The sequence below is a fragment of the Syngnathoides biaculeatus genome, chromosome 2, assembly GCF_019802595.1.
Source record: "Syngnathoides biaculeatus isolate LvHL_M chromosome 2, ASM1980259v1, whole genome shotgun sequence".
Lineage (NCBI taxonomy): Eukaryota > Metazoa > Chordata > Actinopteri > Syngnathiformes > Syngnathidae > Syngnathoides > Syngnathoides biaculeatus.
The window spans coordinates 1,355,563-1,378,864 of NC_084641.1; the positions used below are offsets into that span (position 1 = coordinate 1,355,563).

The 23,302-nt window shown below is 41.5% G+C and overlaps 2 protein-coding genes across 5 annotated transcripts; one reads left to right on the forward strand and one right to left on the reverse strand.

Moving 5' to 3' along the window:
• Positions 1–539: 539 nt before the first annotated feature.
• On the reverse strand, positions 540–14,305 carry LOC133496391 (tumor protein p53-inducible nuclear protein 2). Of its 4 annotated transcripts, none has more exons than XM_061811947.1 (4): positions 14,048–14,305; positions 4,135–4,485; positions 2,940–3,498; positions 540–2,877 (listed from the first exon to the last, which is right to left on the reverse strand). In XM_061811947.1, the coding sequence occupies exons 2-4, from the start codon at positions 4,256–4,258 to the stop codon at positions 2,625–2,627; spliced, it is 936 nt and encodes a 311-aa protein (XP_061667931.1). In that variant the 5' UTR covers positions 4,259–4,485; positions 14,048–14,305; the 3' UTR covers positions 540–2,624. The 4 variants fall into 4 exon arrangements, with proteins under 4 accessions (XP_061667931.1, XP_061667922.1, XP_061667914.1 ...); XM_061811938.1 differs by lacking the exon at positions 14,048–14,305 and adding an exon at positions 9,119–9,266; XM_061811930.1 differs by lacking the exon at positions 14,048–14,305 and adding an exon at positions 7,801–8,080.
• A 7,043-nt stretch (positions 14,306–21,348) lies between these two features.
• On the forward strand, positions 21,349–23,161 carry snai1b (snail family zinc finger 1b). Its single transcript, XM_061807527.1, has 3 exons — positions 21,349–21,599; positions 21,775–22,296; positions 22,393–23,161. Exons 1-3 carry the CDS (start codon positions 21,518–21,520, stop codon positions 22,575–22,577), a joined length of 789 nt encoding a protein of 262 aa, XP_061663511.1. The 5' UTR covers positions 21,349–21,517; the 3' UTR covers positions 22,578–23,161.
• Positions 23,162–23,302: the final 141 nt, after the last annotated feature.

Sequence of the window (23,302 nt, forward strand, 5' to 3'; positions counted from 1 at the left end):
ATGGGGAGGTGAGTACAACTTGAGATGTAACATGGGTCAAACCCCACGTGTTGGTAAGCTGCCATCATGTCAGGGCACAACATCAAGATCAGAAGCTCCCCAGACATTCAATGTTTTTCATTGAAACAACCCAGCGCTAACTACTAGAAGAGGAAAATACAAGCATATTGTGTTATCATAGATACATCATTTGATTTCTTTAAATATAAACGCTTCCCTCATCATTCAGTTGTCCACTTGCTTTCATCTAAGTGTTCAACACACAGTATGATCACAATGTCACCATACAGTAAGTCTTACTCTGAACGCACGCTTTCCAATTCTGCACACAACACACTCGGAGTACATCTCCTTATATGACACAGGTAAGGAGAAAGAACAAAATAAACAGATCTTTGCATTTTGCATGCATAGACATTCACCCAACCCACAAACTTGCACACATAAATCTATGATCTCATCAAGAATTCGGTTGTGCGTGTCATTTCATGTCCGCCCTGCACAGTAAATACAGAAAACAGAGGGGGGAAATAACATCATAAATTAATTGATATTTTAATAAAACATGGACATTTGTGATTATTTAGGGAACAACAATTTTGGTTTGTAACTCAAAACAAAAAAAAAGTAAATTACATGGATGGATGGAAAAAAAAACACTCATTCATCATTCCATCGAGGAAGCATCACCCGTTCGCCGCAATTTCTTTTGAACACAGCAGTAAAGATTCTATTTCACCCTTGTCAATGTTCTTGAGAGTCCACGTGGACGGATGCCATCGGAGGTATTGTAAGCCGACGGCACATCGACTCTGAGCCTGGCGAGATTTTTCAATGTGCTCCTCACAAAAATGCCATTTTGGCAAATTGAGAATCCCTCTCCATTTTGATAAGGAGCACTGAAACGAGGCAGAGAGAGGATTCACTGGAGTTCCACTGAAATCATAAGTGTGGACTCAGGTCTTGAGAGGCTGTTACATCTAACGGAGTCTGTAAATCTGCTTTTAGAATATTTACAGGAATAATAAAGGACTATCAAAATGACTGATTTGGACCAAAAAAATAACAAACACCAAAAAAAAACCACAAGCACACAGCACACTGCTACAACTTTCAACTCACAAAATGTAAGACAGTGCAAACGTACATCCATGTCTCCAATAATATACAAACATTAGTTTACTCTTCAGCACCATTGTTTACCATTTTTGTTTGATACATATCATTAAGCTGAACCTCTAACTGGACAATGTTAAGAGTTTGGTGTGCATACAGGAACAAACAGTGGGTGTTGATGCTCAAAAGATGTGATGGAACATCTCATCTTAAAAAAACTCCTTCAGGGTTTTTGTTTTTGTTTTTTAAGAAAGGGGCTGATCTATAAAACTATCATCCTTCCATTTTTTTCATTTTGTAAATGGGGAGAATCACAGCACACACTGTGGCTGGTGAGCGCTGGGCACATTGCTTCAATTGGCAGATTGCACAATTTAATGCTCGTTATTATGCGGTGCGCAATTTGCAACTGGGAACTTTTAATATATTGACCTTCTCTTTATGAACAGATTTGATATTGGTGGAACTGTGCAGAGACTAAAAAAAGAAAAGAAAACTCAACAAAACAAATTAAAGAGCTATACCATCAATACCGCTCTATGCACTTACTTTATCCTGTCATATCATGTGACCCGAATGCAAGGCCTGTTTCTAACTTTTTCTCTTGAACCTTTAGATATTTTTACTTTCAAAATATAGCTTGCCATTATTGAACGTATAAAATGAAATTCTGAATGCTTTTTAATGACTGATGTTAGAAAACAATGCCTGCATCGGTTGGTCACTTAACACTTTCCATCAAGCTGTTCTGAATCACAGACATTGCTTTAAAGTGACTGCATCATTTCATTTTCTCTTTAGTCTGTTTTGCTCTCATCCTAACACCATCATCTACTTCCGCTCATCCCTAAAAGTGAAACAAGAGGAATCAGACAATCTTTGTCCCAATGATGCAATTGTTTGCCCCAGTGCAAATAAATGCAATCGGTTACTGTGCTTGTCCTTCCATTTAATTTTATCTGGACAAAAAAAAGTTTCATGTCGCTATATTAACCAAACCTAAATCTGTGACGAAATGATGAGCCGCTTTCTCCGCAAATAAAACTAAGCCATGTCGCAGCTCCACAAAGTTCCAACAATTTTCTTTTCTGTTCTGTCAAAGAGGATTACTTAGTAACGTAAAATTATTGTCATAAAGTTTATCAGTGTATTCTAATTTATGTCAGGATTGGGATTTGGTTCAGGTTCAATAAAACACAGCTTGGGAAAGAGATATTTTACTAAAGAAGAGAAAATTAATAGAGCTATTTTTTTTATTTTTGTTGTTGTTTGGACACCACAGAAAAGTATAACGTTCTATTCAGATTTACTCTGAGGGCTTAGGAGCAGAATAATAAAAATCCAATTCATCTATACTAAAAATTCAATGAGCCAGAATTTGCCAAAAATAACGCAGTTGCTTGAATGAACTGAATGTGCGTACAGCTGACTATGCTCTTGTAAAGTACAGCTGACTCTGCTCTTGTAATGCCCTCAAGAGTAAATAATGCCTCCCGTTTTTTTGGGGTCTAGTGGCAGAAGTTACGCTTGCTTGGTTGGTGCAGGAAGGTGTTTCGAGCGTGACTTGCGTGGCGAGGAATCTGCTCCCTGATGCGGTTTTGGCGTTGGATGCGGTTACGGCTCAGTTGGCGCCTCTCGATGCGAGCTTTGTTACGCTGGACTCTGGTCACTTGGGCAACCTTGGGCTGGACATGCGGCCCAAAACTCCCCCTGAATGGCCCAGGGGTGTGAGTGGCTGGAGCAGCAACTGGTTCAGCCACTCTGAAAAACATTAACTTTTGAAACGGTGCTGGGGAAAAGGAAAAGTTTTTCATGTTTCTCACCTCACGCTACTCGTCATGCTCACAACGCTTTCTTCGCCCACCACGGAGAGGTTGCTGTTGGAGACCATGGACAGGTTGCTTGGGGAGACATACACAGACATGCTGGGGTGCTCGATGAGCAGGTCCTCCATCGGGCTGGCTTCTGCCGTTGCTCCTTCTGCAGTGAAACAGGGGGGAGGGGTGACAAACCAGCTCTCATCCATGCAGCCTCTCTCTGAGACTGCCCTACTGCTGTCCCCGCTGCCCCCACACTCGCTCGCAGCAGGGGACGTCGAATTGGTGGAGGAGGTTGCGGACAGTCTGGCCCGTCTCAACAATGTAGTGACACAAGTGTTTGATGGGTTTGGACTAGCTGCGGGGTCCAGCAATAATATTGCCTCTTGGGTGCAGCCACTACGTGTCCTCTGTCGCTTGTTTGGTGGGCGGGGAATAGAAGTTTGGCATTGGGTCCGCGTATGATTTTCTTCAAGGTTTGATTGGTTATGGTCTGGAAATGGATGTTCGGTAAGAAGTTGGGCCTGTGTCTCATTGTCAGTCTGCATCACGCAGCTAGATTTGTCTAAGCGCATGGCACACGTGAGATCAGGGAAGGGGGGTGCCAGTATGGTGGAGGTGGCGGGTTTTTATGCAAATATGTTTTTAAGCATTTTCAAAATGCCATGCAGGTAGTAGAAGGGATCATTTAGTGGCCAGCACATACGCACGCGCACACATACCAGTGTGGGAAATGTAAGGGTGTATACAAAAATCGGAGGAGGGGGGGAGAAGAAGGGGCAAGGAGACACAAAACATAAAAGAGTCACATCATTAGTTGTGTTGACCCTCTTGGGTTTTGACTGTTTCTCCTATTTTTCTGTTTTTTTTTTTTTTTTTTTTTTTTTTTAAACCACTCCGTCATGATTGAGATCATTAACAATGAGGAGTTAATTGTATGCTCTAATGATTAGTGACTTCAAAGTCTGGGAGAAAACAGCTCTGCTTAGGTCAGCCATCTGGGTCTGGACCTGATCAATTCCTGACTTCACCTCATCAGACCCTTCATTTCACTTGATAGCATTATGTTCATCGCAAGTGGGGACAGCACTTGCACTCAGTCTTTAAACTTGATTTCAATATTTTTCACAACTTAACCGCTTTCCCCATTTTATTTAACTCTCAGGGCTGTTATTGAGTTAAACTCCAGATTGAGACTCACCAGACAGGTTGACAAGCATCCATCCTTCTTCGTCTGCCTCTGTCACACAGGGATTCGGTCCCTTCAGCTCAGCCGCCACTTCTTCTACTTGCCCAAAAAGCAAGTTGCTCAGACGTTGAAACATGATGGCTTAGCCTTACGTTTTTTAAATTTGATTCACAAAAAAAAAGAGAGAAAGAAACTGTAGCTGCCTTTGAATGGTACTGATTTTTAAGGTAGGTCTTGTCGCTGTATGTTGTTATTATTGACTTTGCTTTCAATCTGAGCCCTTTGCGGTATTTTAGTTTGGACAAGGGGAGGGTGGGCTTCAGTAGTGCAAATGTAAGGTTTCACTTGGTTTGAGGCAAAGGCCTAAAAGAGAGGAGAGAGGTGGATAGGTATTAGATTATCACTGGCAATACACATTTTTTTCAAAATAATATAATGTTGTGTTCCAGTTGTTCTTGGAGGTTGGAACTTTGTAAGCTCCTCCAAACAAATAAACAAAAACAAAAAAATGAGTAAAATGATACTATCCAGTGCAGATCTTTTTCTGATATTCAGCCTTGCATTTACACTGTCAGTGGGAGGTTTGGACAAGGTTCCTCATTTAATAGCATGTGAGTGTGTACAAACTTTTGTCTAAATTATGCAACCCATTTCAGTAGTTAAACATTATTCAAATCTACAACTGCACTAATAATAAATGCATATACAGAATATTGCTAAATTATTGCCTCCCTGTGTCACTCCAGACCAATATAATCTATGGAATGGAAGCTTTGATTCAGCTCTTGTATTGGGATCTCATTATGTTTGCAGGTTTTAAAATGTGTTAATAAATTTACGCGTGAGGAAGAAAAAAAGCGGACGTGCTGAAATTGGGCAACACACAGAAAGTACAAAATTGACATAACATTAAAAGGAAAATACTCCAGAAAGGATGAGGCCTGACCTAAATTTTAAGAATTATGTAATACAATTCAAGTGAAGTTGAATAAGTCTGCTGACAAGTGTGCAGATTCATGAGGTGTGACGCGCTGTCCTTATTTGGAGAACATAATGCTGAAAATGATAACAAAGGACACCTAATCATAGAGCACGCACAAAAAGATCAAGATGGCGTGTACTTTGTCAACTTAATAAAAGTGAAGGTTTGCACTCAACACTTTAGGAGTCCTCAGGGTTGCTCTCCATAAACGGTACAAACACAGGCTTTGTTACTGATACCATTAACACTTACCAGTAGTAATGTAAGTATTGTTATGGTTAAAATCATATAGTACGTTTACACCATGGCTGTTGGAATTTTCAGTAAACTAACTTTTTTTACTGGTCTTCATTGTAATTCCTTGAGGGCACCTTCAACTGAACTGATGTACAGGTATATTTTGTTTTGCGTACAACACGGACAACCTAACTACACACAGGAATACATGGAGAATTGACATTCACTTAAAGGCACACATCCTTACAGATGTGCTACTACTGTCCCAATTACATGCTAATTGGGTGTCCTTGTATTTTTTTTTAAAATATATACAGCATACCGTATATTTATGTAATCTACTGCTGAGATTCTTCTCATTATTTCTGCAACAATGACAATCACGTCTACTCATTGCATGAGATGTTTGTATTAGTCATTCCACTAGCTTTGATATTCATTTTTCTCTATTCGTTAAACCGTGTAATTATTATTATTTTTTACAATTCATATATCTCCTTCATTAACGGCTTCATTTATTTATTGTCAATAAAATGCTTGAGTGAAATCACCAATTTTGTATTTACATTTATAATGGGTTTTTTTTCAATTTAATAATTGGTTGATTAAATGAACTAGAACTAGGGGGAAGTATAATACAGAGATATAGACACAAATGAAGAAGAGTGATTTGGTAAACTGCAGGAACAATTGACAGTATGCCTGTGAGTATTCCTATATTGTCTGTCTGTTTATGTTGCTAGTGTTTGATTAAAATAACTGTTGCCGAAACATTTGTAACACCGATACCCCACTATGGGCCATACTGCAGCTATTTGTGAAGTGACTTGACTTTGCTGGCACCATACAGCATGTGCATCTCGAATATTTGCTCACAAAACAAAGCAAAGACTTGGGCAAAAGATGACTTAAATAACTCCCATGTTGAGTCACTCATAGATCAGGGTACCTCTGTAATTTAAAAAAAAAATAATTGGTAATATTATTGCTCATTATTGTAATAATTGTTTTAGATACACAGTTTCACTTCATTTTAATCTCACCTGTCGGATTAAAAAAAATAAAAAATCAACTGTAGCCTTTGAGCACAAAGGTTTGTCCACCCCTAAAATACTTCTGCAGGATGTTCAGAAAGTCATTGTGCACTTGCACTCAATAAATTACAATACTGGAGTAGAATTTGTTGCATTTAGCATTACAAGTCCCAAATAAAACTCATTCATCTTTCTAGACAAGCAAACACTTTTCAGGAGGCAAATTCCAACCTAATTTCAGTATTGAACTCTTTGACAGGTTCTTTGGTAACATTCTAATTTCATTAAGGTTTGGGAAATGTGTATTTTTGTTAATGGTAAATTAAATTCATCCATTTTCTGTATCGCTTATCATCACAAGGGTCGCGGAGGTGCTGGAGCCTATCCCTTTTGTCATCCAGCAGGAGGCGGGGAGAACATGCAAACTCCATACAGACTGGGCTGGGATTTGAACCCCGGTCTTTAGAACTGTTATCCCAACACTCTAACCTGTTGCCCCAAGGAGATGAAATCATCAAAATAAGACACATGAAATACTTTACTCTGTCCAGTGAATCTATGCGAGTTTGGTAATCAAACTAGAGAAACTAAGTTGCATAACTATTTTTTAGATGACTGACATAATTAAAATTACAATTCCACAGCGACTATCCCCACAGAACTGTTTATTTTGATGTCGAGTCTCGAGTTTGCCTCTATGGGGCGGGGCCTATCATGTGGGCGTGGTCTAAGAATGAAAACAAGGCACCGTGACGTCACATCTTGGTCACCCAGCCGCAGAAAAGATTCTGGGGCGCAAACGTACCGAAATTCTAGGGCTTGTCGCGAACAGTGACGCCAGAAGAAGGACTTTAATTTTAACGTTATGTCGCCCGCCGTCGAATTCTGTGAACGCCGCGTCGATCTTCCGTGAAAACATCGCGTCGGTCGCTGCGTAAAATGAGCCAAACTCGACGGCAGAATGCGGATCCAGCGAGCTGGGGGCAGACTTTGTGTGGGTTACGGTATCCAGGTTACAGATGAATTATCCGTTTAAGCCCCTCCATCTGAAGGGTCAAAGCAATGACAGCGGCGCGAACAAGACGTCCCCTGACGGTCAAACAACCGAAAACGTTAACATCCGCCATCAGCTCCACATCGATCATTTGGTGCAGTTTGCACAAACAGTGCCAGCTGAAGATTGGTGGCGTCTTCCTAGCGAAGGGTCAAGCAAAGCACTTAATTCATAAAACGCTTTGAAATACACACGACAATGAAAGCTTGTGCAAGTAGCAATGGAATTATTTCCACAACGACGGGTGGCAGTTCATTTTGCGGCATCGAACGTGTTTACTGCCACTGGATGAAGGCAGAGAATAGGATCAGGGAATAAATAAGTACATTAATTAATTAAATCTTTTTAAAAAACAACAGAAAGCTGCTTACCTGCCTTTGCAATATTAAAGTTGTAAACGAGATCACACACACACTGTAGGAACGACAATTCTTAAAGCATAGCTTTAAATAGCCTTTAAGCGAGGTAGTTAAAACACCATCGTATAAAAATAAAAGGCTTTCTTCTCAGAAGAAGGGCTTTCGTGTAAAAATATTACACCGATGTTTCAGATCATAACATCTGCAGCTTTTAGAACCTCTCCGATCGTTTGGCCTCCTGTTTATTGCTGCGTCCAGCTGATCCTCAGATCAGTATGTGGAACGTACAAAACAGCTGATTGTGAGGTCGGAATACACGAGGACACGCCTCTGCTCCGCCCAAAAGCGTCAGCGGGCCAATGAAAATCGTACACAAGACACAAAATGGGCGGGGTGGGGGCCGGGCCACAGAGACGTCAACCTGCAACCAAAGGGAAAGAAGCGTTGGACTAACTGACTGATCCCTGATCAGCTGCAGTTTGACCGTGGTCACCGTTCAAAATACAAAGTTGGGGGATGGTAAACTGACTCTGAGTCCGGACCCACACGCCAGCTACTGTGAGCGCAATGAGGGAACATGAAAAAAATGCTGGTAACAAACTCAACACGTCTTTCCGAGGATATCTCTTTGTCTGTTTTATAATTTTTCTTTGTCATTAAATGTTCAATCAATACTGAGGGGGAAAAAATGTCTTTGGTAGGACCCCTAAGTTGCCCAACAAAGTGCCTGACGTAAAATAAAGAAGCAGGAAAAAATATGGAATTTAAAACCTCCAAAGAATACCACGGCTCCCCCTATTTCTCCTTCAAAACAGAATAACACTATTGTAAAATGTTGTAGAATCATCATATCAAACTGCTGGTTCTGTTGTTAATAGAATGAACACAATTGAGGTATTATGGGTTTGACCATAAAAATATATTGTAAATTTGACACACCACATGGAAAAGTGCTCTTCGGAAGTATGTAACATTTGAATGAATTAAAAAAAATCCGTAATATATAAAATAAAGTTCCAAACTCATGAAAATTACACCCCGCCTTCCAGCAGTGTGGTCGCTCCTGCTGAAGGCCCACCACGGAACCTTGAGCTGTCCACACGTACACTTGAAGCTCTTGGCGGCTCACACAAGCAGCCACTAGCTGCCTGTCGCTGTTTCTATTAAACAGTTGACTTTTTCTGATGATGGTGAAATTTGATGAGCTGGCGCCGTACTGACGAGTTTGTTTTCTCACAAGCTAGCACAGGCAACAAACAGTGATCTTTCCCTGAAGAGGTTACTATACTTATAAAAGCAAACACCCGTCTATGAGTAATACTTTACTCACATTTCTAAAGCTTTGAAGCATATACAGAATACCAGTCCTAGAACCACTAACAATATTCGCTTTTCTATTGCCAACAACGCTGCTGCCATTTTAAAAACGTTTGTAAAAAAAAAAAAAAAAAGATCCTTTTCCCTCCTTCCTTGACCGAGTGCTCCTCTCTCCTACTTGGTGGGGTGGGCCTCCACGTGCCACTCACTAATCAACAGCCAATCAGGTCTCTCAGAACGTCATATCAGTAACCAATGAGATACGAGGAGCTTTTCTAAACCCCTGCTGGTAACTTTTTACACCTTGCAGTCTGTCACTTGCTGTTTCAAACCTGTGACTAACAAAATGCCGTGTCATAACAATGCTTGTGTGCACATGTTTATCGACGTTAAAGCTCGTTTTCTCTTGATTTTTTTAGCATAGCCAAAGATGCATTCATAGGGTATTGTCGTTTCTCAATGTATGTGAGGCATATGTGCAGTTGCATGCATGGTCATCTGAAAAATCGAGTACTTTCTCACGGGGCTTACTCACTTATCTTAAAAAAAAAAAAAAAAAAAAAAAAAGACTGGATAGCCCATACACACCGAGCGGTATATCCATTGGTTGAAGCCAGTTGGCCGCCGTTTTGGTCGTCCCAAAACGTGTGGAGGACATGGTTTTACAGGTTGGATTATGGGGGGGTTTTCCCTCAAAGTTTGGCATGTAGAATTAAAACTGGTCGTGTGAGCTTGACATTTTTTCAGTTCTGGTAACATGAAGGATTTTTAATTCGACATAAAAGGCTAAGTGCAAAGGAAAGACATATAACACCGTGACACCAGGAAACTCGCATATTACTAGGGCCCGATTTCCATTCCGCTGTGAAGCAATATAACCATAACATAGCAAAAAACTAAGCAGTTTATGTTATAAAAATGTTAAATTTTAAGTCAATCAGCTATATATATATATATATTTGGAAATAAGGACTCGCAATTGGAAAATACATGCTAAACGCATTATTCATTTGTTGTCTCTGCGACGTCCCATTCCAGACTTGTTTTAAACTTGTTTCCTCGCATTTGAAAATCAAATTCAATTTTCAGAGTTCGGTATAAAGAAATGGATCAAAAATTTCACAGAAAATGTCTTTTCTTGCATAGCCACTGATGAAGTTTTTTCGAAAAACCATCAGCCTATAAAGGTGAAGCAGAGAGTGAACAGTGAACAACAACAACCGTAAACAGAACTTTGTTCGAGTGAATTAAACTCATCAGAAAAAAAAAAAAAACCTTTACAAACAAACTATTACAGTGTCAAAGTAAATATTTCTAACTTACCTGTGGAATGTTTTCTCACAGCCACGAAACTGGCGATTAACGCTGCACAGGTCGGTTGGCATGGTTGTTTTGGGAGTATCATGATGGCGGATGGCGACTTCAGTTTTGGTGGCCAATGAGCCATCCAGTCTTTTTTTTTTTAGATCGATAGCGAGGGTGGACGACTTCAAATACTTGGTGTCAACAATACAGAGCAATGGTGAGAGTGGTAAGGAAGTGAATGAAGATGCTGAGGTTCTCGCTTGGTGTGAGCAGGTCGGATAGGATTAGAAATGAGCTCATTAAAGGGACAGCCAAAGTTGGATGTTTTGGAGACAAGGTTAGAGAGAGCAGACTTTGATGGTTTGGACATGTTCAGAGGCGAGAGAGTGTAGATTGGTAGAAGGTTGCTGAGGATGCAGCTGCCAGGCAAAAGAGCGAGAGGAAGACCAAAGAAAAGGTTGATGGATGTAATGAAGGAAGACATGAGGACAGTGGGTGTTAGAGAGGAGGATGCACGAGATAGCCTTAGATGGAAAAAGATGACACGCTGTGGCGACCCCTAACGTGACAAGCTGAGAGAAAAGGAAGAAGCGGGCTTGCTGAATGAATAATTCCATCGGAAGAGGCAAGAAACCACAACATTCTGATTATCTGTTCAAATGTTCAACAACCTCACCATAACTATTCAGGCCCTGGCTGACACTGTATATATATATATATACGTATTATATATATATTTTTTTTTTTTTTCTTAATATGCATTGGAGTTAATGAAAAAAATACAAAAATACAAACACTTGTCCAAAGGATGGTGTGAGGATCTGTAAGAATGCGAGTAATTACACCTGTCTGGATGAGTGGAAGCCTTAAACTGGAAACAAAAGCACCACACCCAGCTTGGTTGTGTCTGCGGGCAACCAACATCGATTCCAACTCTTAAAGGAATAGTCTTCTCGTTTATTAGTTGTTGTTATACTTGCATCTGTCTGTTGACAGATGGTAGCAAAAGGTTCCTGCACTGCTTGAGCTTTGTTGAGCAAGATGATAAGGTTTGGCCATATACGGTTACCAAGGTGCTAGGCAACCCACGCAACCCACTCAAACACATTCACCTCACAGAGACGATCATGTGAGTGACATGTTTTACAAGAACAGTTTGTGCGTTTTTTTTTGTTTGTTCTCAAATTCATCAGAAAGCTTGCGTGTGGTGGAGTTACTTGAACAGATATCCCCAAATTTTCCTTTACTCCATGTAAAATACAAGTTTTATTTACAACTTTTTTTTTTAAGTCCCCACAACACAAAGGCAGAGCAAGATTAACCATGGTTTCCCTAAGCCGTCTGAAGAAATAGGTGAAGGTTCAGAGCCAGGCCTTGCTCCCCGCGAGCAAGTTGATGTTCCAAATGTGACATGGCGGTTTATCGGCATGCTTGTCCCTGCCCCATATGACACAGCTAATTGCTTAAAAAACAAAAGCACTGCTTGTGAGTGCTTGAAGGTTGACGTGCTGCCAGTAAAAAGTTCACTCAGACTTGTTGCATGTTCACACTTGGTCCTCACCTGTTAGCTGGTAATTGCACTTCTGGAAGTGTGAACATTGAAACATATTGTTATGGTCATGTTGTCTGATGAGCAGAAGTATTTGTGGTTGTGTATTTTAAAAAGTAACCATTTGGAAACATGCCAATAGAAAAAAAACAACTTTCCCTATTTGAGCATATTATGTAACAAACAGCAGCATGAATGGAACAGCACTGTACGTCCCCTTGACCATGGTGACCTTGTCGTTTGTTGTGATTCTACCGTCTTCTGCAGCTTTTATTTTTGTTCCCTCTCCTTTCCTCCCTGGCCTCTCTGCTGTGCCATTAACGGCTGCTTGCATGTGATAAGCGTGCGTCGAGTCTGGCGAGGCCGATGAGACCTGAAGTGCCCGAAGCCGTATCGAAGGGCCTGCATGTGACACAATTTTGGATGCCAATTTTGGAAGTCGACACGCCCTTGTTCAAATGGCAGGTTCATTTCCCAACTTTTTCAACCATTAATATGACCAGTAATCTGGGCGGCTCAGTTGAATTTCCCAAAAATATATGTTTTCAAAGTGAAAGTTAAAAAGCAAAACAAAAACATAGCTGAAATTGTATTGTTGCATAAGTGTGCACACCCTCTGTTAGCTGGGATGTGGCTGGGTTTCCAATGACACAACCACATTTAAACTCATGTTTGACAGGACTAGACTTTATATGATCAGGATTTTAGGGGCTGATCACTGATCACCGAGTTTAAAAAATAAGAACCGATCACTGATCCGATCACAAGATGGAGCAATGAGTCTATTTAAAGATTACCTATTCAGTTACTGTATCTACTTGTGTACTTAATTGCTCAAAAATTGCTAAAAATTGTATTTACAATAAATAATGTATCTTTGTTCATATATTAATGCTAGTGAGGCAATACTGACAGACATAACAAATGAATGATCTTCTATTAGATGGCCGAAAGTACATAGAGCACAATCAGAATTAACTTTATTTTGCCAAGTATGTAAAAACACACAAGGAATTTGGTGGTTGGAGCCGCTCGAGTACAACATACCTGTCGAGTATGTGTACATTTCGTGTCGTCTTGTCTCCCATTTCGATCAGGCTGATAAAATCGATGTAAAGTCTAGTCGGGACACACCTGCTGCCACCATTTGAAGTGCCTCTTTTTATATCCCCAATATATTTCAGTTCTTCTAATAGCTTTTTCACTCACATTTTATTTATTTATTTATTTTTTTTTTACATTTATTTGTTATCGGATGTCTGAAAGTTTTTCCTGCACACTGAATGCAATGTTCTTAATTCCTTCCACCTTGACTAAGGTTAAAGTTCCACCTGAAAAAGAAAAACACAAACATGCTTCACTGTAGTTCTTTTGGTATGGGCAGTATAGTGCTTGTGCCAAACAAACATTTTGGAATGATGGCCAAAAATTCAGTCTCGGTCATCATATCTTAACAAATGTTTCCAGACTTTTTGTCACAGTCCAGTGAAACATAGCTCGGAACTTGTAGCCAAAATTCCAAAAAGGTGCATACAGTATTATGGTGCAAACAACACTGGTCATCAACAAAAGAACACCATAACTACAGTGAAACATGATGGTGACGGCTTTATGCTTTGGGACTGTTTTTCTTCAGTTGGAACTGAACATGGAAGGACTTATGAACAGTTCAAGATGCCAGTCCGTGTTATCAAACTTCACATTTCTGGTAGAAAGAAAAATTAATTTCAAAAAATGTCTATTAAAACATCCAAACTACAGCCACATCCCAGGTTTAAGAGGATGTACACAGTTTTGCAACCACATTACTTCAGTTGCTCATTTTTACTTCCCCTGTCGAAAACATCAAAATGTTAGTTTATAATTTTGTTATACAGGTTAATGGCCACATTTATAATGAAAACAATTTGAAATTATCTACTGTATATTCACTTATATTTTTATGTCCCCTCTTTCCCCCCAAAAAAGGAATTTGAACAGTGGTGTGTAGACTTTTCATATTGTCTGAGTGTGTACCAGTTAAATAAGTGAGTGTTCAACAAATGGTCAATGAAATTTGAGCATTTAGAAACATGATGTATTTTTTACCTTCATTTTGCGTTACGGTGATGTCGACGTCCACCAGACGTGCTGCCCGGCTCTGGGCATCATGTTACATTGTTTCTTTTTTAGAGCATCTCCTCAGCTGCACTCCGTGGTCCTAAAATAACCCATAAATGCACATAGCACTTAGCCAGACCCCACATGATAGCTTCCTGTCCTCTTTTCCAAATTACACAACCAAGCTGACATAAGGCTAGTGCCCCCCCCCCCCCCTGCTCCATATTCAGGGAGATTCCTCTGCTGTTCATTTCGCCGACCGAAGGGAAGCAAAGGGAATGTGTCAGCTTTTCCCACCTTCTCTCCTTTCCTTCTTCACCCTCCCCGCCCAGACATCTCCCAAAATCCCCATGCATCCCTTCGGTCTGTCCCTACAAGGCTAGAGCAGACAGGGTCTAGAGGTGTCCTTGGCTATTGGGAGCTGACAAACACTGCAAAAGTGACGACAGACTGTGCAGAGGGGGAACGCATCCTCAAATTCATACTCCCCAGGAGGATTCCATAAAACTTGACAAGGGAGCTATTTTCAGTTTCCCAAAGGAAGAGATCCTTTTGGATTGCAACAAAGCATCAGGTCTAGATTTGGGAAATCTTGTGCTTTTCTTTGTCTTTCGTACCAGTGGTGCATGGTCATTAGTCATATGATAATAATAATATTTAGAAAATATCAGATCTATTTTTAAATGATAATGATACCATTTAGGGATACATGGTATTTCAGTATTGAACAAATTAAGTTGTTTTGGTCATCTCTTTTTTTCTGTTTTAGTGACCAAAGATTTACTTGTGGATGGTCGTTTTTGTCCGTTGACTTGGATTCAAATTTGATGTGCAGAAGTTATGACGGGTTTCATTATCAAATCTTTTTAGAATTAATTCTCCTTTTGATCATCCATTCATCCATTTTCTGAGCTACTTATCCTCACGAGGGTCGCAGGAGTGCTGGAGCCTATCCCAGCTGTCAACAGGCAGGAGGTAGGGTACACCCTGAACTGGTTGTCTGCCAATCACAGGGCACATGGAAACAGAAAACAGTCACACTCGCAATCACGCCTAGGGTGCAATTTAGAGTGTCCAATGAACGTTGCATGTATTTGGGATGTGTGAGTTAACCAGAGTCCCCGGAGAAAACCCAGAGACACATAGGAGAACATACAAATTCCACACAGGCGCAACCGGGATGTGGAGCTAGGTCTCCAGAACTGTGAGGGCAAAGCTCTAACAGGTTACACCACCGTGCCGCCTCCTATTGATTAACGATCAAAAAATACTCCCCCACACACTATTAGCAATTGTGTGTGTGCGTACTGTACTGTATCTTCCACCCTCAAACAGCATACAGTATTTGGCATACAGAATTTGAGACAGCAAAATGCTAAATGGTTAAAGTTACTTTGTTGAACCCGTCCTGCTTCAAGCCAGAAATTTTGTGGTGACCTATTTTTCTGTCCTTGTCTGGTTTCAGCAGACTGTGATTTAAAGCCAAAAAGTCTTACTGACGCTGACGGATGTTGTAAAAGCGGATGTAGCTCAGTGGTAGACTACATTCTTTACTTATACTAGGGCCCTTGGGTCCATTCCCTGGCATCTCCATGCATCCACATAATATTGAGACACAAAAATAATACACTAAAATCATATTAATAAATTACCTTACCGATTAAATTGCATTATTTATGAGGTCATCTGCTCATCTGCCCTCCCTACAAATAATAACATACATAGTCACATAGTCACTGCCCAAAAAATACATTGTTTTTATTTTTCATTACCGTGACACGATTTCACGAGTTTTTTTGGTTGATGTTTATCAATAATTTCAGCATGTTTTAACTTTCAAAGTCCTCACTAGTGAAATTGCGTTTAATTTGTTTTAGTATCGATCCAACAACCATTGTAATTATTTGCAGTGCTGAACTCAAAGCTTGCCTAAAAACTTGATCGAAAAGAAAAAAAAAAAAAAAAACAGAAAAATATAAAACTGTCCTCTGCTGCTCCCTTATGGTAAGTTTCCCTTTTAATTTCAGTGGCTGTGATACCCTTTTCGAACACTACGTGACGCTACTTCGACAGACTGCAAAATACGGAAAGCTCTACGAACAATAAACGCAAAACGAATTTAAACATCCATCCATCCATCCATCCATCCATTTCTTTGCCGCTTATCCCCACAAGGGGCGCGGGAGTGCTGGAGCCTATCCCAGCTATCTTTGGGCAGGAGGCAGGGTGCACCCTTGACTATTTGCATGCCAATTGCAGGGCACATAGAGACAGACAACAGTCGCACCCACAATCACACCTGGGGCCAATTTAGAGTGTGGAATCCAAATTTAAACAGGTGAATCTATGTCATTTTAATTATATGTTTATTTTGTTAAATTTCAACAGTATACTCGTGGCATGCATCTCAGTAGGAAGATTAATGATGACAATAGGTAATTAAAAATAGGAACAACCTTTTTTTCTTTTCAAATGAGTTTTAACAAAGAATATATGAAAAAAAATGTCCTTATACTTTTTGAAATCCGTGCTTTGGCATCAAATGACTCCTATCCCGAATCTGGTTGACCTTTTAGGGACTCAAGTACACAGACAAGGCCATCCTTTTACTTTGAGGCTGAAAATGGTTGTTCCAGCAGAATTTACAAGCTAGATATTTTTGTAGGTGGGTTGGAGATCTATGGATTGATAGACTGAACTGACCACTAGGTGACCTTTAACATCAAGGGAGTGCTGTGGTTTGACTCCACGGGTCTGTACAGATAAGCCAACTACAATAATAGGACATTCCAGTGTGTTAAGATCAAGGTACGAGACACTGTTACTTTTTATTTGCAAGTCCTTCATAACAGAAATGACTGTCAGCATGTTCTAAAAAGGTTTTCCTTGGAGGCCAAAGTTGAACTGTAATGATTGCCGCAACACATGTAACAATCAGTATTCCCGTGGGCTGTTTGTTTTCAGCTTCGCTGAAGCAGCAGAATGAGCAAATAGCAAACATTACACAGCGTCGTTTAATGATCTGCTGGTGACGGACATATTTGAAGATAAATACGTTCATCTATTCGTGTGCAGTGGAAAAGTTAGCGGGGGGCGTTTGCTCATCTTGCTTGTTGAAACGTGGAAATTATTTCAAAGTAACAACTCCAAGATGAAATGATGTCCATGTATGTTTGATGAGATGCTTTACTGTGATGAAATACAAAGTAGTATCTCCTTAACTGACTGTGATGTTTGTCTAAAATGAATACATTGAATTGGGAGACACATTGGATCAGCTGGTAAAGCTTTGGCCTCGCAGTTATGAGGTCCCGGGTTCACCTCTGGACCCCCCTGTGTGGAGTTTGCATGTTCTCCCCGTGCCTGTGTGGGTTTCCTCCAGGCACTCTGGTTTCCTCCTGCATTCCAAAAACATGCAACATTAAATTGACACTCTAAATTGCCCCTAGGTGTGATTGTGAGTGCGGCTGTTTGTCTCAATGTGCCCTGCGATTGGCTGGCAACGACTTCAGGGTGTACCCCGCCTCCTGCCCGTTGACAGCTGGGATAGGCTCCAGCATGCCCCACGACCCTCGTGAGGATAAGCGGCAAACAAAATGGATGGATGAATTCATTGAATTCACAGTGCAAGGTAAAAAAAAAAATCCTTTCAAAGCAGCTGTCAAATGCGGAGCATTATTGTCACAAAATCTGTTTATAAGGACAGCACTCTATCGTGAGGCCACCACTGTATATATTATTAAGCATTATTATTCTGGGGCTCTTTCAATAGTGTTGATGGTGTAAAATCTCAGACTGGTGTCACAAACTTTCTTTTCAAAGGCAGAGGCGCTTTTATCATCGCTATTGGTGCTCAGTTCGGACAACACAAACACACTTTCTGCATGTTTGTCTTGACTCTAGACCGGTGGTGTCAAATATATGGCCCGTGGGCCAGTGTGGAGGTCCGATTTGGCCCGTGAAGATGGATAACACATTATTATATTCACATTATATTTTTGTCCACTGGAAGGTGCACTGACCTAAATGACATGAATGCACTTGTGAAGGCCAAGTGATGACAAGTTTCAGGCCCACACTAACATAAAATGGTGTGCCATGTTCATGCTACAATTTTCTGAAATACATACCTCCTTCAAGAAATGTTTTGACATTGAATATCACCAAATTTCAGCCAAAAGTTTCACTTCAAAAGAGGTTTATTTTTTGGGGAATCTTCTTGGGGTTATTTTTCAGATGCACTGCCACAACTTGTAATTTTTATATACACGATTACAAAGCATTCATAATTGAATGTTGCATGCTCACTGATTCCCAATACTGTTAAGATCAATTTGGGATAAAAATTTAAGTCTGCTTATGAATTGCAAGAAGATAAATACAAGTGAAGATTGTCCTAAAGTACTTTGAATCTTTTGCACTTAAACAACGGGGACATTTTTGCTTGAGGTCTAAATAGGATGATTGTGGCCCACATACTAAAATGAATTTGACACCCCTGCCTAGATAGAGAAAGGTTGCAAATCACTGGTCTGGAGCAGCGGTTCCACTCTGCATGTGGGAGTGTGCATGGCATTCCTCGGGATAACTCTTATCTTGCTCCTGCTGGGTTTACACCTCGCAACTGCCCATCGACTACATGCATATGCAAAACCACCAAACGGGATGATGATGATGATAATCATATAGTCGTCTAGCTCCAGCTCGGTCTAGTCTTTGTCCAACTTGAACACAGTCAACAAGAAAAGTATTCAGAGTGACCCATGAAAAGAATTCAAGATGAAAACATGACCAGGCTTTTCTTTCAGATTCATTGAGGCAATCATGACGCTACAATTGGAGAGACAAGTGTGCAAATGTAAATGCTGTTGAGTGCTTGTCACCCCAATGTGATGCATGATAACGATGCACTTGGGTGATTATTCAAGAGCCATCCATCTGTTTTTTATATGTAAAATATGCTCAGTTAGAGCTCGCATGGGCCTTTGCAACCTGCATACAAAAAAATCAAAATCTTGATTTCTTCACAGCACACAGACTGCAAAAAAGGAATGCCTTCAGCACGTAGCTCAACATTTTTTTTATCCCAAAAAAAAAAACAACAACAAAAAAAAGGAATTCATTGTTACATCCTTTTAAATTCATTTTGCTTTAGTTGGTCTTTTGTGACTGCTTCACTAAAACGTATCATATCGATGCTTCTGGATAGTGTGAAAAATGAAAATCCCACAACTACAGCAGTTTCATTTACACATGCAGTATTTAGTTTTTATAAAATAGTAAATGTATTTTTAAAAAATGCATTCACGTGACTTTTTCCTCATGTGACTCGCTTTTATAGCCGCAATTGGTCAAAATTCGATGATTAGTAACTTCCAAGCTACGATCAGGATACAGTATGTACAATGTTATCAACAATTTAAGAAGAAAAAATCTGGAGATTTGGAGACATACATTTTGAAAGCAATTTAAGAGTGTGGCCCAGTGGTGTTCAAAGGACCATTTGTGCCTTGCTGCACATTTTTTATAGGCCCACAGTAATCAAATTCCACCTGGTTATAAGAACGTACAAATGTTGGAAGAAAAATAAAATTTCTAAAGAATGTAGATATCACACTTTTTACTTTGTTTTTAAATGTAAAAAACAAGTTGAATTAAACTATAACCCGTTATCACACTGATACTTAATGTGCTTTGTCACCAGGAAACTGAGATTTAAACAGAATTTTTTGCTCGTTAAAAAAGTGATCAACAGACTGATGTTTAGGTGCCTAGTAAATGTTGACCTCAGTTGGTTTTAGCATGTTTCAAAAACACAAAATGGGGTGTCCACCATTCTTCCTTTTTTTTCCATAAAGTGTGAGAAAGGGTTCAGGCCGCCTTGCTGTAGCCGTTGGTTCTGTATTTAAATGTCTTATTTCCACGCTGACTCATAACAAATTTGTACGCCCGTCAAAGGAGCCACACATCTGTCCTGAGCTGAAAACTTGAAGTCTTCATGTCTTCTCTGGTTCAAGACGTCAATTTGGCCAGCACAAATCGGCGGCAGTCCATCTGAGGCCAAAGCAAAGCGAATGTACCACTGTGGAATCAGACGTTTTCACTTCCCGTGTGTGGACGCTCCATTGTGTCCTATAAATGAAAACACCGGATAGATAATGCTCTAGAGTGCATCTAATCTATCTCCTATTTGTGGCTAGAAACACCATTTGCAGTGTCATATAGTCCACCACAGCAGCAGAAGACGAGCAAGTGGGATTACTTTCACGCGTGTCTTCGCTATTTGCTTTTTTGTTTTTATTAGCGTGCTGCCCCCTTGACCTCCAGTCTCCGCGGCGTCGGCGTCAACAAGCGTCTAACGACGTGTGAACTTTTTGGGCATGCAGTGACAATGGCGCCCATGGACAGGTGCATCCCCCCCACCCCCCGCGCGCGCCCTCCTCAATGCTCAACCTCCCACCAGCTTTAGGCTCTTTTTGCAATGTTACCTTTATAACAATGTTGAAGAGCTCAATGTTTATTGGTCACTTGTGTGCACTCTTCAAAGATCCCAGAAAACAAGCATCCTCGTCACATTTCACGCTGCCTTAAGCCAGAATGTTTCCAAGCGAGTTGATGATTGCCTCTTGTATCGACGGGTCGTTCATTCACTGCAAATTCAGCGCCTCCTTGTTTTTTTTTTTTTTTTTTTGTTATTGTTGTGTGGAGACGTTTCATTCCCCGCTGAGAAGTTGACTGCGGGTTTTGTATTGAGACGAGCGAGCGAAAAAAAAAAAAAAGCGTTTTCATTAAAACTCACTAGGGTGCGTAAAAGACCCCCGAGCAACGAGTTCACACAAAAGCTATCATTAAATGCGGATCTTAAAAAAAAAAAAAAACTCAAATTACCAACAAGAGCCTATTGCGTTGTATTACACAGCAAATCAGCCGACAGGGGACGATCAAACTTAACCAACTTTAAACGGAATTGATATTGTGTCCAGAAGTTAAAGTCTGCAAGGACATTTCTTTTCTTTTCTTCTCCAATGCTCAATTGTCGACTGTATTCATGCAGCCCGAGGGTGTGAGCGGTCAAGAGTGGCCCATCAGAAGCGTGAAATGCGCAATTAGATTTGCGATTTGCAGCAGGCCGGGGGCACCTGTGGCGAATTCGGCCTCCCAGTGGCGCCCCGACACCATTGGGTGTGTCTTTGGGCGGGGGCTGGGGGCGGGCGTGACCATCCATACACCCACCACGCTAGAGTTTCTCCTCCCTGGTCAAGTATTTGAGGAGGCGTCAGCGCAGTGATTCCTGAGCACACTTTGCGAACTTGCGTGGATGTTGGCGTGGCTCTTATTTGTGTGTGTGTGTGCGCGCGTGACTCCACAACAAGGCCCCCCACCCCCAAAAGGAAAAAGAGCACGCTTGCCGCACCTGAGGACGCTCCGTGGGAACTACCTTGCATTTCTATCGAAAACATGCCTCGCTCCTTCCTTGTCAAGAAATATTTTTCCAGCAGGAAACCTTATTACCGAGACAGCCTCCTGGAGAGCCAAAGTGGTATGTTTGAACGTTTTGAAAGGTGTAAAAAGTCTCCCAAGAATGAAAACAAGATTAGTGTGTTGTTAGGTTCACGGCGCTCTTTGTACTGTACATTTAACTTGATTATGGTTGGTCATGTGTTTTTGTTTTCACTTTGAATCCATTTCGGATGTCCTTCTGTATGTCTTGGCAGCGTTTGTCCCGGAAAGCTTCCCCCGCGCTGACCTTCCCACCCAGAACCTCAGTTCTGCCCTCACCTGCTACCCCTCAGATTCATTCAAGGGCACCCGAGCCACTCCCTTTACCCCCATGACCCCGGCATCCCTCCCTCCGTCCCCACTCGGGCCTCTGGACCTCACCAGCTCGCCCTTCAGCAGCAGCGGTGAGGAAGAGGAAGACAACAGCCGCTCCTCAGACGCCCCCAGCCCGGATGTCCTCCAACCCGTCTACCTCTGCGTGTACTGTGGTAAGAGCTACGGCAGCGTCTCGGCGCTGTCCTGCCACCAGACCCCTCGCCCCTGCGTGGCGTCGCCGCCCGCCGAATCCCCGGCGTCCCGGCCGGCCTTCCGTTGCAAACACTGCCCCAAGGAGTACACCAGCCTGGGCGCCCTGAAGATGCACATCCGCTCCCACACGTTGCCCTGCGTGTGCCCCACATGCGGCAAAGCCTTCTCCAGACCGTGGCTGCTGAGGGGACACATCCGGACACACACAGGTTGGTTTTTTTCTCTCCCTCTTTTTTTCGTAGCCCATAAATGATGTATTCCTACATTTCCAAGCTCAAAGTGCACCCCTTTCCTTGCCCCTTCAGGTGAACGCCCATTTGCTTGCCAACACTGTAACCGGGCCTTCGCTGACCGCTCCAACCTGCGGGCGCACCTGCAGACCCACTCGGAAGTCAAGAAGTACCAGTGCGCCTCCTGCTCGCGGACCTTCAGCCGCATGTCTCTGCTGCACAAACACAACGCCACCGGATGCGGCAACCTCACCTCGTAGACTGAGACACATTCCCAGGAGCCTTCCCCTTGGCTCCACTTCTACCTTGAGGACTTTTCTACTGCAACTTGAGGGCCTTTTTTTTTTTTTTTTTTTTTTTTTTTTAAAGATTTCCGAGCTGAGATTCACAATGGGTATCCGCGGCCTGTCATCAGTGACTGTGTGTATGAGATGAGAGCAGCTGGACATGCGGTTAAACCCCAGGAAATTCCCTTCGGTGCCGGCCGGTCCGGGACTCTGGCCACGCTGCAGCTGCTTGGGTGTGTTTTTGTGCGTATGCTTGGATGCCATTCCTTGTTATGGAAGGCAAGATGTGTGTGTGTGTGTGTGTGTGTGTTGAGACAGCTGCCCGTGAAGGTGGCTAACAGGTGACCTTTGCTCGCCCACCTTCTCGGTACCGGATGACCGGACCACTGTACCTTGACCAAAGGACCTAGTTTGGCTTCACCAATATTTCTTTGGTGTCTTAATGCTCTGTAAATTTGTAATGTTTTGACATCACATTTTTTAAAATTTTCCCCATCAAGTTTGTGCACCCCCCATCCCCCATCTGCCACATGTAAATAAATAAAAGCTTTGTTGTATGGAGAACAAAAACCACCCCCTTCTTGTCATCTAGTTTATTTCAACATGGTCTGATATTAATGAACCTTTCACCAAGCATTGTATCGACGCACGACTCCAAACGAGATGATCAGGACAGATGCGACAGGTTCTCAATGGGA

Excerpts from the sequence above, each read along its gene's own strand:
- LOC133496391 (XM_061811947.1), bottom strand. The coding sequence starts at position 4,258 with ATGTTTCAACGTCTGAGCAACTTGCTTTTTGGGCAAGTAGAAGAAGTG. Across the intron at positions 3,499-4,134 it reads GATGCTTGTCAACCTGTCTG|ACAAATCTAGCTGCGTGATG; the intron begins GTGAGTCTCAAT and ends CCATGCGCTTAG. Across the intron at positions 2,878-2,939 it reads AGCATGACGAGTAGCGTGAG|AGTGGCTGAACCAGTTGCTG; the intron begins GTGAGAAACATG and ends AATGTTTTTCAG.
- snai1b (XM_061807527.1), top strand. The coding sequence starts at position 21,518 with ATGCCTCGCTCCTTCCTTGTCAAGAAATATTTTTCCAGCAGGAAACCT. Across the intron at positions 21,600-21,774 it reads CCTCCTGGAGAGCCAAAGTG|CGTTTGTCCCGGAAAGCTTC; the intron begins GTATGTTTGAAC and ends ATGTCTTGGCAG. Across the intron at positions 22,297-22,392 it reads ACACATCCGGACACACACAG|GTGAACGCCCATTTGCTTGC; the intron begins GTTGGTTTTTTT and ends TTGCCCCTTCAG.